At 42.2% G+C, this 11892-nt stretch overlaps 1 protein-coding gene across 6 annotated transcripts in view; it reads right to left on the reverse strand.

The window, feature by feature from the left end:
• LOC136430181 (cilia- and flagella-associated protein 47-like) overlaps positions 1–11892 on the reverse strand; it is a 40328-nt gene extending 28436 nt beyond the window's left edge. For 4 of the 6 annotated variants that reach the window (XM_066420919.1, XM_066420833.1, XM_066420665.1 and 1 more), the window contains exons 1-19: positions 11664–11892; positions 10750–10904; positions 10033–10240; positions 9644–9690; positions 9231–9456; positions 8862–8891; positions 7892–8201; positions 6177–6392; positions 5585–5788; positions 5083–5305; positions 4664–4816; positions 4129–4412; positions 3466–3569; positions 2760–2872; positions 2115–2248; positions 1574–1684; positions 893–1023; positions 408–530; positions 36–119 (exon numbers count right to left, since the gene is read on the reverse strand). In XM_066420919.1, coding sequence (XP_066277016.1) covers positions 36–119; positions 408–530; positions 893–1023; positions 1574–1684; positions 2115–2248; positions 2760–2872; positions 3466–3569; positions 4129–4412; positions 4664–4816; positions 5083–5305; positions 5585–5788; positions 6177–6392; positions 7892–8201; positions 8862–8891; positions 9231–9456; positions 9644–9690; positions 10033–10240; positions 10750–10904; positions 11664–11813 — 3006 coding nt within the window. In that variant the 5' untranslated portion in view covers positions 11814–11892. The remainder of the gene's footprint in view (positions 1–35; positions 120–407; positions 531–892; positions 1024–1573; positions 1685–2114; positions 2249–2759; positions 2873–3465; positions 3570–4128; positions 4413–4663; positions 4817–5082; positions 5306–5584; positions 5789–6176; positions 6393–7891; positions 8202–8861; positions 8892–9230; positions 9457–9643; positions 9691–10032; positions 10241–10749; positions 10905–11663) is intronic. The other 2 variants (XM_066421008.1, XM_066420754.1) reach the window with 1 other exon arrangement.

Consider the following 11892-nt stretch of genomic DNA (forward strand, 5'->3'; position numbering starts at 1 on the left):
ACTTAAGCTGATTATCGGATGTGGTAAGAACCTACCTTGAGTTCAGCATAACCCCCTACAGGCACTGCTCCATGGACGGGAGACACAGTCAGACCTGGGAAGGGGTTTGGGTCAACGACCTGAAAACAAAAGGTACCTGAATCAATAACAATATAATGATTTGCTGTTGATGTTTTGAACCACTTTAGATTTGAACTGTACCTACTTAAGATTTGTCATTTGCATACAATTTTCAGACACTGAGTAAACTATCATGCCGAAGAAACAAATGTGGATGAATAACAAAGCAAATTAAATCAAAAGGGGAGGGAGGAGAAGAGCTTTGGTACTTCTCCCCTGGAAGTTTAAAATGAAACAGATCTAATGAATCAATCCACAAGTCTAAGACTCTAAATACAACCTCTCACCTGGTAGTATGCATGGTGCTGACTGGTGTTGTGTAGCAGAGCTGTACGAGTCGTTGTCATGTTGATGGGCACCGAGCCAAACAGGATCCGCCGCTCTACAAACTGTACCGCAGTCTGGCCCAACTGGAACCAGAAACATTTGCACATTCAGCAATGAACACTAATATACAAACTACATGTATAAGTGACCACTTCTACATAAGGACCACCTGGCCAATGTGACCACTTTTTGATGGTCCCTTGAACAAATTTTTTCCATTGACACAAGCATCAAGAATCCTGTCCACATATATAGACCAGATCTTATTGGTGGCTTTCTCGGGCAGTTTTGGCTGTAGTTGTGTGACTAGAATTTAGACAAAAACATCACATCACTGAATTTTACTTCTTTGAATAAGATTCTGATGACATAGAAACCTTTTGTCATTTCAATAGTTTTTTCCAAGAAAAAAGCCAGTCGTCTTTCCTCATAGTAAATACCTCACCTTTGCAGAACACTTGAGATGTTCCGTTCCACCCCCGTTGACCAGCAGATTAAACTCTCCCTCTTCGGGTGCCAGGTAGGAGGGGTGGAACACCACCTCACACGCCAGGTCCTTAAAGGCATCAACAGTACCTGAAAAATCAAACACGGCATAAACATCACTCAACTGTCTGCAATTTGGTTCCATTTACTGTTGCAGTAAAATAAGAATATGAGTTGCAAAACTGGGCCCTTATGACAAGAAAGAGTATGGTCCATTTCCAAAATCTACTTAGTCGCTTGAGTAACTGTTATCTTGCATATCTTATCAACGGGATGTCTAACATTCATCAACATAAAGCATATAGTAGTTATCACCAAACACCACTACCACTACCCCATGCTATAGTGCTTCCACAACTGTATGGCACACAGGCTATAGAAACGGAGATGGGCACCGCCCCATACACTGCAAGTGAGTGTATTTCCATTTCATAAGTAGAAACTGTATTGTGGTGCTATCCTCTTTTGCCAGGATTTGAAGCTCTAACCTTGCAATCCAAAAGCAAGGCTGCTTAACCTTTAGCACTCTGAAGTAGCCATTTGGCCCCCAATTCCCTATTGGTTACAGAGTTGGGCAGCGGGGAGAAGGTTTACTTAAAAGTCTAGATCACATACACGTACAGCAAAACTATCATCTCACCTGAAGCAGGCCTGATGGAGAAAGCCATGCCCCTCTCCCCCAGGATAGGATGCCACTGGAACTCAGCAGGGTAGTTCCTCTTGTTGTGTAGGGTGACAGTTCCCCTCAGACCTGTACATACACATGTACAATGTTAAACGTTTAGCACTCTATTACCTATTAGTAAGTATTAACAAATATACATTTGGTACTATAAGGCCCATGAGGGTCAATGAGTCTTTTGAGAAAACCATCACTTAATAATATGTTTATTGGGTTCCTAAATTCATACAATTGCAAAGAAGTCAGTTCACTTTCTTCCATGCAATCATTAGATACCTATCAGTAAGTTCCTATAGACCATCTTTTCTTCTTCTGACTGGGGGGGGGGGGTCTTTCCTTATCATATTAAGGACAGCACCCACCCCTCTACACACAATGGATTCTGAACAGCATTTTTGGAGAAGAGGGAGAGGGAATCATTCTGCGTTTGCTGGCAAATGTTTTCCATTCAATTCTTCATCTATTTTCCTACACTTTTCCTGTCAAACTCTTTACTCACCTGCATCAGCAGGCATCCCCGGGAAAGGCTTGACCATCAGCTCCTGAGTGGACAACTCTAGCGCGACAGGCACAACCTCCGCCATCACCAGTACATGGTGGGTGTGGTGTCCATTCACTGTGTACATCACTGACCTACAAGAGACAGTAAAGAAATGGTTTATCTTTCTTTCCCCTAAAGAAGGACTATAGGTAAGGCTTGCACTACCTTCAAATGGGTATATAGCCTGTAAATCTTGAAATGTTCAAGGCATTTTTATTTTTGCGGTTTTGCAGTCCACCACAAATTCATGACACTGCAAATATGCCTTTTCAATGTATTACTACAGAACTGTACTACAGTACTGTTGCAACCGTTAAGTCCCCACAAAAATAGATGAATTTACTGTACACGTAACCTCCATCAACATTAATCCACCGGGTTACATAAGTCCGCCACTTTGAAAAAACGTGGGTTTGAGTGATCTCTAGTCCAGCACCCCCCATGTATGCACAGTTCAAACATACAGGAGTGAATTATAATGGGGACATTGGGTTGGAGATCTGTTTGAATGTATCTTTTTGGGGTGGCGGAATTATGTACCCTGGTGGACTTATGTTAGTAGATGTTTTATAGATTCTTGTGAAAAGACTGAAAAGTCCTCACCTCTGGAACCTGCCTTTATGGTGGGACTCGAAGATGAGTGGAAGCTGAGCCTTGGCACAGGGCGGGACCACCTGGGACAGGGGACTGGTCTGGCGCAGCTCTGTACAGTCAATCTGCGGACGAAACATTGTCATAAAATGGTCAGTATTTCTTGCAGAACATGTTGAGGTTGGCTCCACTTTTAAGAGTAGACAAGAGAATCTTTCTCTGAAATTGGGATGGCCTTCAGTTTATACATTTGGTTAAAGCTGTTCTTTCAAAAACCTTAGATTATGGACACTGTCATTCAGCACAAGGGACAGGGGCACCAGTCTTGTTTGTGTGTCTAGAAGCACCAGGGACAGGGACACCAGTCTTGTTGATGTGTCATTCAGCACCAGGGACAGGGGAGTCAGTCTCGTTGGTATGTAATTCAGCACCAGAGACAGGTACATATTGAAGCTACATAGTACTGTAATTCTTGATTTGTTAACTGTAACTTAATTTTAGCTGATTTAACGGTCACTTGTCAACCGCTAAAATGTCATCATCACTAATATTTGATTACTAGTATTTGAGACAGTAATGTTTGTTCAAACCGTTAAAATTAAGTGCCGTGACCTACTCCGTTTCTCCCAAATCGCTATATTATCCTGCCGCTATATTAAAGTGATTTACAGTATCCTCCTCATTTACATAATCTACAAAAGTGAAATGTACTACTCACATCCACTACAACCCTGATGTACTGGTTCAGGTTGTTCATGATGTTCAGTTCCTTCACACTTGTGGAGCGCAGGCACACCTCCCCAAACTCTATTGTGGGGGGTCCTGTAAAGACAAGTCCTAAACATCAGTACACCGAGAAACAATATAAGTTATTTCAATCCAGTTAAGCTCAATGAAGAGATATTCTTCCACTGGTCGTGAGAGAGAAGACAGACACTATGTACAGTATTTACAAGTTCATTGTACTGGGGAAATTCCCCAAGCTCTTTTCGACAAGCACAATGAACAGTGAAATGAACTATAAAAGTTACAATACTTCATAGATCGGTAAAGTATGACACATGATATGTAATTCATACATTCAGTGTTTACGGTATGAATAGTCAGGACTGTGATTCTTTCCGGTAGCGTGCATGTTAGGTGAGTAACATAGCAGGAATTAAACTCAAGGCTTCCAGAGACAGTGCCGCTAACCACTGGACTATGCACGCCACTACAAATATTATTGCATGATAATGCAACACATTTTAGAATGTCTGCCTTTCAAAAGCACTCACGAAAGGTACAAATTTACAGATTTTAAAATGTCTGCCTTTCAAAAGCACTCACGAAAGTTACAAATTTACTATGTCAATGACCCCAACCTTGACCCTTGACCTACCAATGACGACCTGGTGCAGCTCCTGTGGCGATAATTTCTTCTTACAGTCAGACTTCTCCTGAGGCGTGGTCGGGACGGCATTCAGTCCTTCGCTGACTGGCCGTACCGTAGCCGTCCTTTCTGCTTCACGCAGTTCCCGCGTGCTTAGCAGACGAGTCTTCTCGTTGGGTAGTGGCCCTGGCTTACCAGCAGTTACTGTGTCCTTGTCTTTGACCTTGGGAGGTCGTAGGCCCGACGCTGGTTTCATGCCCATGTCTACTTTGTTGTTCAGTTCCACAAACTCTCTGTGGATAGAACGTAAAAGGAGTGGTGGTGACATAAGAGACAATCAAGATTGGTTTTAACCTTCTCCCTGCTGCCTAACTCTGTAATCAATAGAAAATGGGGTACCAAATGGCTACTTCAGTGTGCTAAAGATTAGGCAGCTAACAAAAAATCGACAGAGAAACAAACATAGCAATCAATGTCTGTTCTATGATATATTGCTTCTTCTTGGGAATCAAACCCTGGACCTTGAACACTAGAATTAACTAACCTCTCCATCTTCATCTTCTCTCTGTTTGCACGTTGTTCCCTGAGGAAACCAATGTACTTCTGTTTGTGGTTGTGTTTTTTCTGCTCCTCCTCCTCTGTGTAGGCGTAGTCCGGGTCCACAAAGGTGTGGCGCTCAGCTTTGGTAAAGATGGTCCTGGAAAGGGAGCCAATATTGGTCAGGACTGTTTCAAAACTACTGAATTAAAATTCTCATGTCAGAGTTTAAGGCCTCTGTTCATTTTTGTTATCTATATGCCTTAAACTTTGACATCAAGGCACCACACCTTATTGTAACAAGTTAGATAGAATTTGGGAATCTGCAATTTTTTGCTTTATCAAAAGGTCTAAATCATATATGATCAAGTAATACACATGTTACATGGCATTTGATTGGTTATGGAATTCAGTGTTAGGTCACACCTGTATTTCTCCCTCCTATCGCTGGGCCTGATACTGCCTGCCCTGTCGTTGGGATAGGCCACCAGGGCATTCTTGTCCTCACGTGACCCGGTCAGAGTCTTGGGCGTGTGGATGGAGGTTTTTGTGGAGTTCAGCATGGCAGCACGCGGCGTGTACGGCGTGGTGTCTGAGAAGGTCACGTCCACAAACTGTCCCGTCTCTCCCACCACGAGGGGGGTGATACCTGAGAGCAGAGGGGTAATGCATGAAATAAACATGATTGTCAATCTTTCTACTATCAACTTGTACTGTATTTTGTTTTCCTTAGAACGGTTGAACCTCAGACTGGCGAAGAAGCATGATGCTTTTTTTCTTAGCTAGTTGTGCAATACCACTTCGCTACGACTCACATGTTTAGCCAAGCACACCGGGTCACCTCTACTCTTCTCAATGAATGTGTTGCAATTTCTTTACTTTGGCGGTTGAGGCTTTTGCCTGAAGCTCCCTCATACACGATACATACCTGGGTTGAACCTGGGGTCTCTCTTCTTGACCAGAGGCTGACCGATCCCGTTCAGCTCCACAGGGAAGGAGTGCACGGCCTGCTTGATCAGGCGGGCTGGGTCATCCTCGTTGGCACGGTAACCAACAATGTCCATGACCATGTTGCTCCGGAGATTGCCGACTTGTTTTGGAGCGAAGGAGAAGACTAGGTCCTGTCCCTCTCCTGAAGGGGGAAAGTCTTGGTGTTAGATTTCTAATAACCCAAAATTCTGCAGCTGAAGTCGAAGAAAACTTTTCCCGTTCATTCTCTGATATTTCAGACCAAAAAGGAAATGAGAAAACATACTGTGAATCTTTCGAGATGGTTTCATTTTTGCATTTTTTTTGCAGGACCTCTCTACCACTAATTCATGACACCATGAATATGAATTTCTAATGTATCACCGCTGTACAACAGAATTGTTTCAACCATGAATGACAAAAAGCCCCCTTTCCCTCCTACTGCAAAATAAAACCACTGCAAAAGTAAAAGAATGTACAGTAATTTAAGTAGCTTGAACTGTTGAAGTACATGTATGTTATGGCCTACAATGTCTTTTATCCTTCCTTACCTGGGCCAATCTTGCCCTTGTGAGGAGTACTGCTGTAGTGGGCGATCTTCCTGAACTTGAACGTCAGCGGCAGCATGGTGGACTCGTTTCGCAGCGTGCACAGCGCATCCACGTGCTCCCCTACCGGACACTCGTGGAAGTCCAGCGCGTTGTGCGGAGAGAGGTTCACCAGGATGGGGAGAGCCGTGGCAGTTATGGCAACCTCGACGCCTGTGACTAATAACAAACATAAACAAATACATGATTAGGTTATTGAATAAAAGTTTTTTTGATTTCTGAAAAAAGACTCATTTCTTACTCTTGCATTATCACTAGATATTTTCCACACTTTTTCAAGATCTAAATTTGAAAAATCTCAACTTTTCTTGTTCACGTATGCTATCTGCATAACGTGACGTCACCCCAGCGGTGAATGGATCACTCCTTGACAAAGACCGATGTCGTACGGTCGAAAATTTGGGTAAGTCCAATTTTTGTGTTGGAAATTACAGTTAACGTTGGGTAACATAAATTCGCGGGGTACTTAAATTCGTGATTTTTCGAAAACGGGGTATTTAGGGATATGTGCTAGATGCAACATAAGTAATACCGCTAGAAATGCAAACCTGACAGACTTACGTATTCAGAACACTGTCTGAAAAGCTTCGATAACCATGCATTATAAGGCGACGAGGTCAAAAACTCTCCGTCCCTTATTGGAACAGTCTGAGGGCTTCGTGGGAGAATTACACAACATGGTTGTCGGCTGGTTTATAAGAAAAATGTCACATCCGCTTCCTGCTAAACACAATTATTTACAAGACAACTTATTACAATCTCTTTTGCTAACCTGCAACTGGATTCTAAGTGTGATCAATCATCAAAACTCCTCTCTGTTGCTACAACCTACGGCACGTGTATTTTCCCGCCGCCATATTGTTAACCAGAATCCTGTTGTCAAGCAGACGACAAAGGTTTGTGAGGAACACTTTTTTGTCTAAATGCTGCGTGTGATAGTGGACTGAGGAAGATATTTTCCTCAAAGTTTGCTCCTAACACAACAAGGAACACATGGACATAGTAGTATTACCATTGCTACGGCATCTAGCTAAGTTCCATGAATAATGTAACGTTACACGTTGCCCGATGATGACGATGGGCCGACTTTGAGTGAAGTTCTACCGACTCAACACACGGGTTGTTCCCGAACTGGCCTGATGTGTGCGGTACGGCCGTTTTTTCGTGTATTTTTTTTACTTGGACACGTCTATATCCATAGCACTCTCCTCAAGCCAAGGATGGAAAGAATAGCTGCTGTATAAAATGTGATTAGCGGTAAGATATTCAAGACGAATCTTCTCTCCCGAATTAATGTGCCCCCCTGTCCGACAGCACCGTCATTGTGCGTGCGGCGGACGGTAGTTTCAAGTTGAAATATTATGGTGTCAGCACAACTAGAGACAAAATCTACCATATATATGATTAGTGCAAAGATAGTACATGATACTGACAGAATTATAGAAAAAAAGGATGGTTTATTGTTCTGCTAGATTGATTTCAGTCAACCATTATCGGAAAAATCCCGAATTTATGTTACCCAACGTTAATACTCGTTTAAAAACTTTTCTTGTTGTTGGGTTTTAACCTTTAGCACACTGAAGTAGCCATTGGTAACCCATTCTCTATTGGTTACAGAGTTAGTTAGGCAGCAGGGAGAAGATTAATCTTGATCTTACCTCCATTTCTAGCGCTGCCATTCAGGAAATCCCTGGTGACCATGCCCTCTCGGCTGCCTATCATCTCGAACCTCATGTACAACGCGTAGTCCTGCCGCGGCGGTGACTTCGTCAATCCTTTCCAGCCAATCTCAGCTGAGCTGAAGCGTGGCGCAAACCGGAAATGGATCGGCACCCTCTGGTATGGACCAATGAGTCCTTGGTTTGGGATCGCTGTGACGAGGGAGGTCAGCGGGTTGGCGCTGCCGCGAGCACGCTCCTTGTCCGCTATCGCCAGGGTAGCGGCTGTGCTCTTTGTCAGGTCAACTCCCTAGTGTCCAAAATCATTGATAACTTAGTAACTTGTTTGTATTCTTAATTACAATACAATTCACAATCAGTTTGGGATAGAAAGGGAGGGTACGCATGGGAAGTGGGGTTAGAGTCAAGGGGAGGCACAATTTTAGGTTGACAGTCCTACTTTTCCAACGTTCTGCACTTTTTCTGTCAGTTTTCTTGAAATTAACTAGACAAGGATTGGCAAGCACAAGTGGTTGGTACAGTAACTGTATTCAAGTTTGCATATAATACATCTCAGAGCATTCAGATTTTGATACAGTTGTAGCCTCTGAACAGTCTAAAAAGCCACCTTTTCCCTCCACCATTCATGCTACACCGCTGCCACACATGTTAGCATATTGCACAATACATGGGGTTAGTTGGGCAGGGATTGTTCCATGTCATCAATGTTTCACATCAAACAAAATCCATTTTCATTCTTCCATTTATATTTCACATTGAAAATTGTCATCCATGTTCAGCAAATAAATCTTGTACATTCCCGCTAAAAATCAAAATCTGATTCAGAATCTTTGAATCAAAGAAACAGATTTTGTTAAGGGTAAGACCTTGATGATATGACACAGTCCCTTTAATCTTATCGCTTCCTTATCCCCTTATAATAATGAACCTGTCAGGCACATAATATCACCTCTTTAACCATGACTCTCATCCAAGGCGGCTAAAGGAGAAAAAAGGGAGTAAAATATGTCTTTTTTAATTATAAAGTCAAGTAAACACTGATGGCTATCAGAACATGATATAGATTACTATGTTAAAAGCAAAATATTAATTCCTGATATACACAATGTACAGTTGTATATATATCCAGGCTGATACACTCATGACAATAAACCTTGTCATGAATATTTCCAATGGAATTAAGATAACATTTCTCTGAACAAGGTTCACCAACTCGTAAAAAATTCTTGGTTAAAAAACAAAACAAAACAAGACTAAAACACAATAAGGTATCAGCTTCATTCCTGTGGCAGTGCCAAAAAAAGGCAAAATCACTTACAGCCTCTTCTCCAACCCCTCCTTCATCCAGAATGGCCACAAAGCTGATCTCTTTCGGCCCCTCGTTGTACAGATAGCCTGTTTCAATACAGTCTGTCCCGTAGAAGGTGGAGCCAAACTTCACGCAATCTAACGGCTCGTTGTCCTTGTTGTGCAGGTGCAGCTTCTGTTCTACCACACACCCCTTGATAACGAGTGTGCGTGGGTCCTGCCCTTCTAGCCGCACTCTGTAAATATAGGAGTGTTGTTAGGACTGCTCCATTTAAGGGGCTGGAAAGGGGGTGTGGGATATTGGGAGAGAAAAAAGCCAATAGCAAAATCAAGAGAAACAGAGGAGGCAATAAAGTGAGATCGATGCTTACAATTTAGGGCAAGAAATAATTTTTGGAGCTTGTAATGTGTCATGTTACTTACTCAACCTCTTCTTCGAATGTCCCAGGATCCTTAGTCGCAAATTCAATCTGTAAAGACAACAGAGTTGAAAAGTCTTATTTTGGTAACAGAGATAATTGAGCAGATTATATACCTTATGTTGTTCTAGATTATAACTAAAAAGCTTGACAGTAAAGAATGCATAAAATACTCCAATGACACTATGCAAAATGAATTCTTCCTTCCAAACTGTAGTTCTTTTGATATGAGTTACTCAACCAGCTGGATAGACTTGAAAATTGTTGATTGATTTCAAATCTATTCAGCTGCTTGAGTAACTATTATCTTGTGTATCTTTACTATTTGTATGTCTAACCTCATTGACAAATCTCTAGTTCTATTACACAGAACAAAGAACATTTGTGACTAACCCTGATGATCTGGTACGACCTTGGCTCCACCGTCCCTGACACAGGTGCGATGGTGATGGGCAGGGCTCCGCTGTACTTGATCTTGAACTCCCCCGGCATGGAGCCGTGGTTCTCCACCACGGTCTCGCGCCTTAGGATCCGACTGTCGGCGACAACCATACCGTAGTCCACGGGACCGTGGAGAACCATGATGGGGCTGGGGGTGAAGCTGCAGAAAGGAACGTTTCAGTTTACTGATACAAATGCATCTAAATTTGTGCAGTTTTAATTTTGCAGTAGGGTGTTCACGGTGGTTTTAAATTCACGTTTGAGACAATAGTAGAAAAGGTGGTAGGTGGTAGCCTTAAATATGACCAAAACATTGGCCAGAGAACACAGAGCTGGCACCTTCTCTCACCCTCTCTCTCTAGGGCACTGTCTAAAGAAACTTAAAAATCAAATGTTTTCTGGCAAGTCTAAAGCCCAAGCTATAGGTCCAACATGCGGATTGAAACCTTAGAAATACATGTTCAGAATTCATATTTCAATCTGATTCCTCAAGGATAGTTTAAGTAATAGAATAGAGTGAATAAAGTGGATATCATTGAGAGTTCCTCTAATATGATTGTTATATTCAACTGAGAGTTTATATACTTAACAGAAGCAAGGATACACTTGAACACAGGATTTTTACATATGTAAATACTGCCTCTTTAGCCCAGTAGTTGGATCACTTACGCATAGAGAGGAATCTCCACCACATCCTCATCCACCAATAGGATGATCCTGTCCTTACAGTCATCGTTCTTGTCTGTCTGGAAATCTACGGTCGCAGTAACCTCCAGACCGGACGCAACGGGACGGTCTGGGTTACGAACCTTCAACTTGAACTCCTGAAGACAAGATAGACATCATTTTGAAGTTGAACACTTTGCAGGACAAGTCAACTTTCACTTCTTAAACAGATGTACTTTTTCATCTATTGGTTTGGCTGTTCAGAACACACAGCCAGGGCTGCCCAACTAGTCTTGGCTATATATCCAGGACCTGGTGTTCAAGACATTTTTTAGAAGGCCTCGATAACACCGTCTTCTAAATGTGGTGGTCTTAGGGTACCCAGTGTAATTTTGAGGCTTGAACTCAAATTTCTGGAACACAAAAATTCCTAATGCCATTTTGCTGTTATGTTGATCATGCAATGTTACATACGAAATTTCGTAAATACAAGATAGTAGTATCTAATCGACAAAAACAACTAATTTATGATATGTTTGAAACGTCGGTATTTTCCACCCCTGTATTTCCATATATGACAGTTTTAGAAGCCTTTGATTACAAGGTTATGAAATAGACAGTTTATTCTTGTAGCAGACAACATAATAAACAACTTCGAGAACAGTTAGCACAAACGCCCCCCTCCCACAAACAGTATTTGTTTACCTTGTCAGTTTCCCCATAACACCAAAAAGAAAAACGGGTAAAATTTCCACTTAAAACGAGCTGTTCAGCAAGCGCACGGGAATAAATTGAAGCATAAAACATTCACGAAGTCTATAATACGACTTATACGCTCCATTAGAGTCTCCTAAATGCAAATTAAAAGCAGGTAGCGTTGAGATTTGAACTCATCACGCAAGGAAAGGTGAACTCACGCTGGTCGAAGGCGCGTGGAACTTGATAATTTTGCTCGCTCTGCTGATATTCTGGACGGTTAGGGTACATTTGTACTGTTCGTTTGGAACGATGTCTATGAATTCCACCACGGGAGGGTTGATTCGGATCCCGGCCACGTCTCCTTCCATTGTAAAACGTTGAAAGTTTCTGCAGAAGAGTTGGTTTAATTCAGTCCCCGGCCGCCATGTTGTTTGGAAACAGTTGCCA

Source organism: Branchiostoma lanceolatum, chromosome 1 (assembly GCF_035083965.1).
Source record: "Branchiostoma lanceolatum isolate klBraLanc5 chromosome 1, klBraLanc5.hap2, whole genome shotgun sequence".
Lineage (NCBI taxonomy): Eukaryota > Metazoa > Chordata > Leptocardii > Amphioxiformes > Branchiostomatidae > Branchiostoma > Branchiostoma lanceolatum.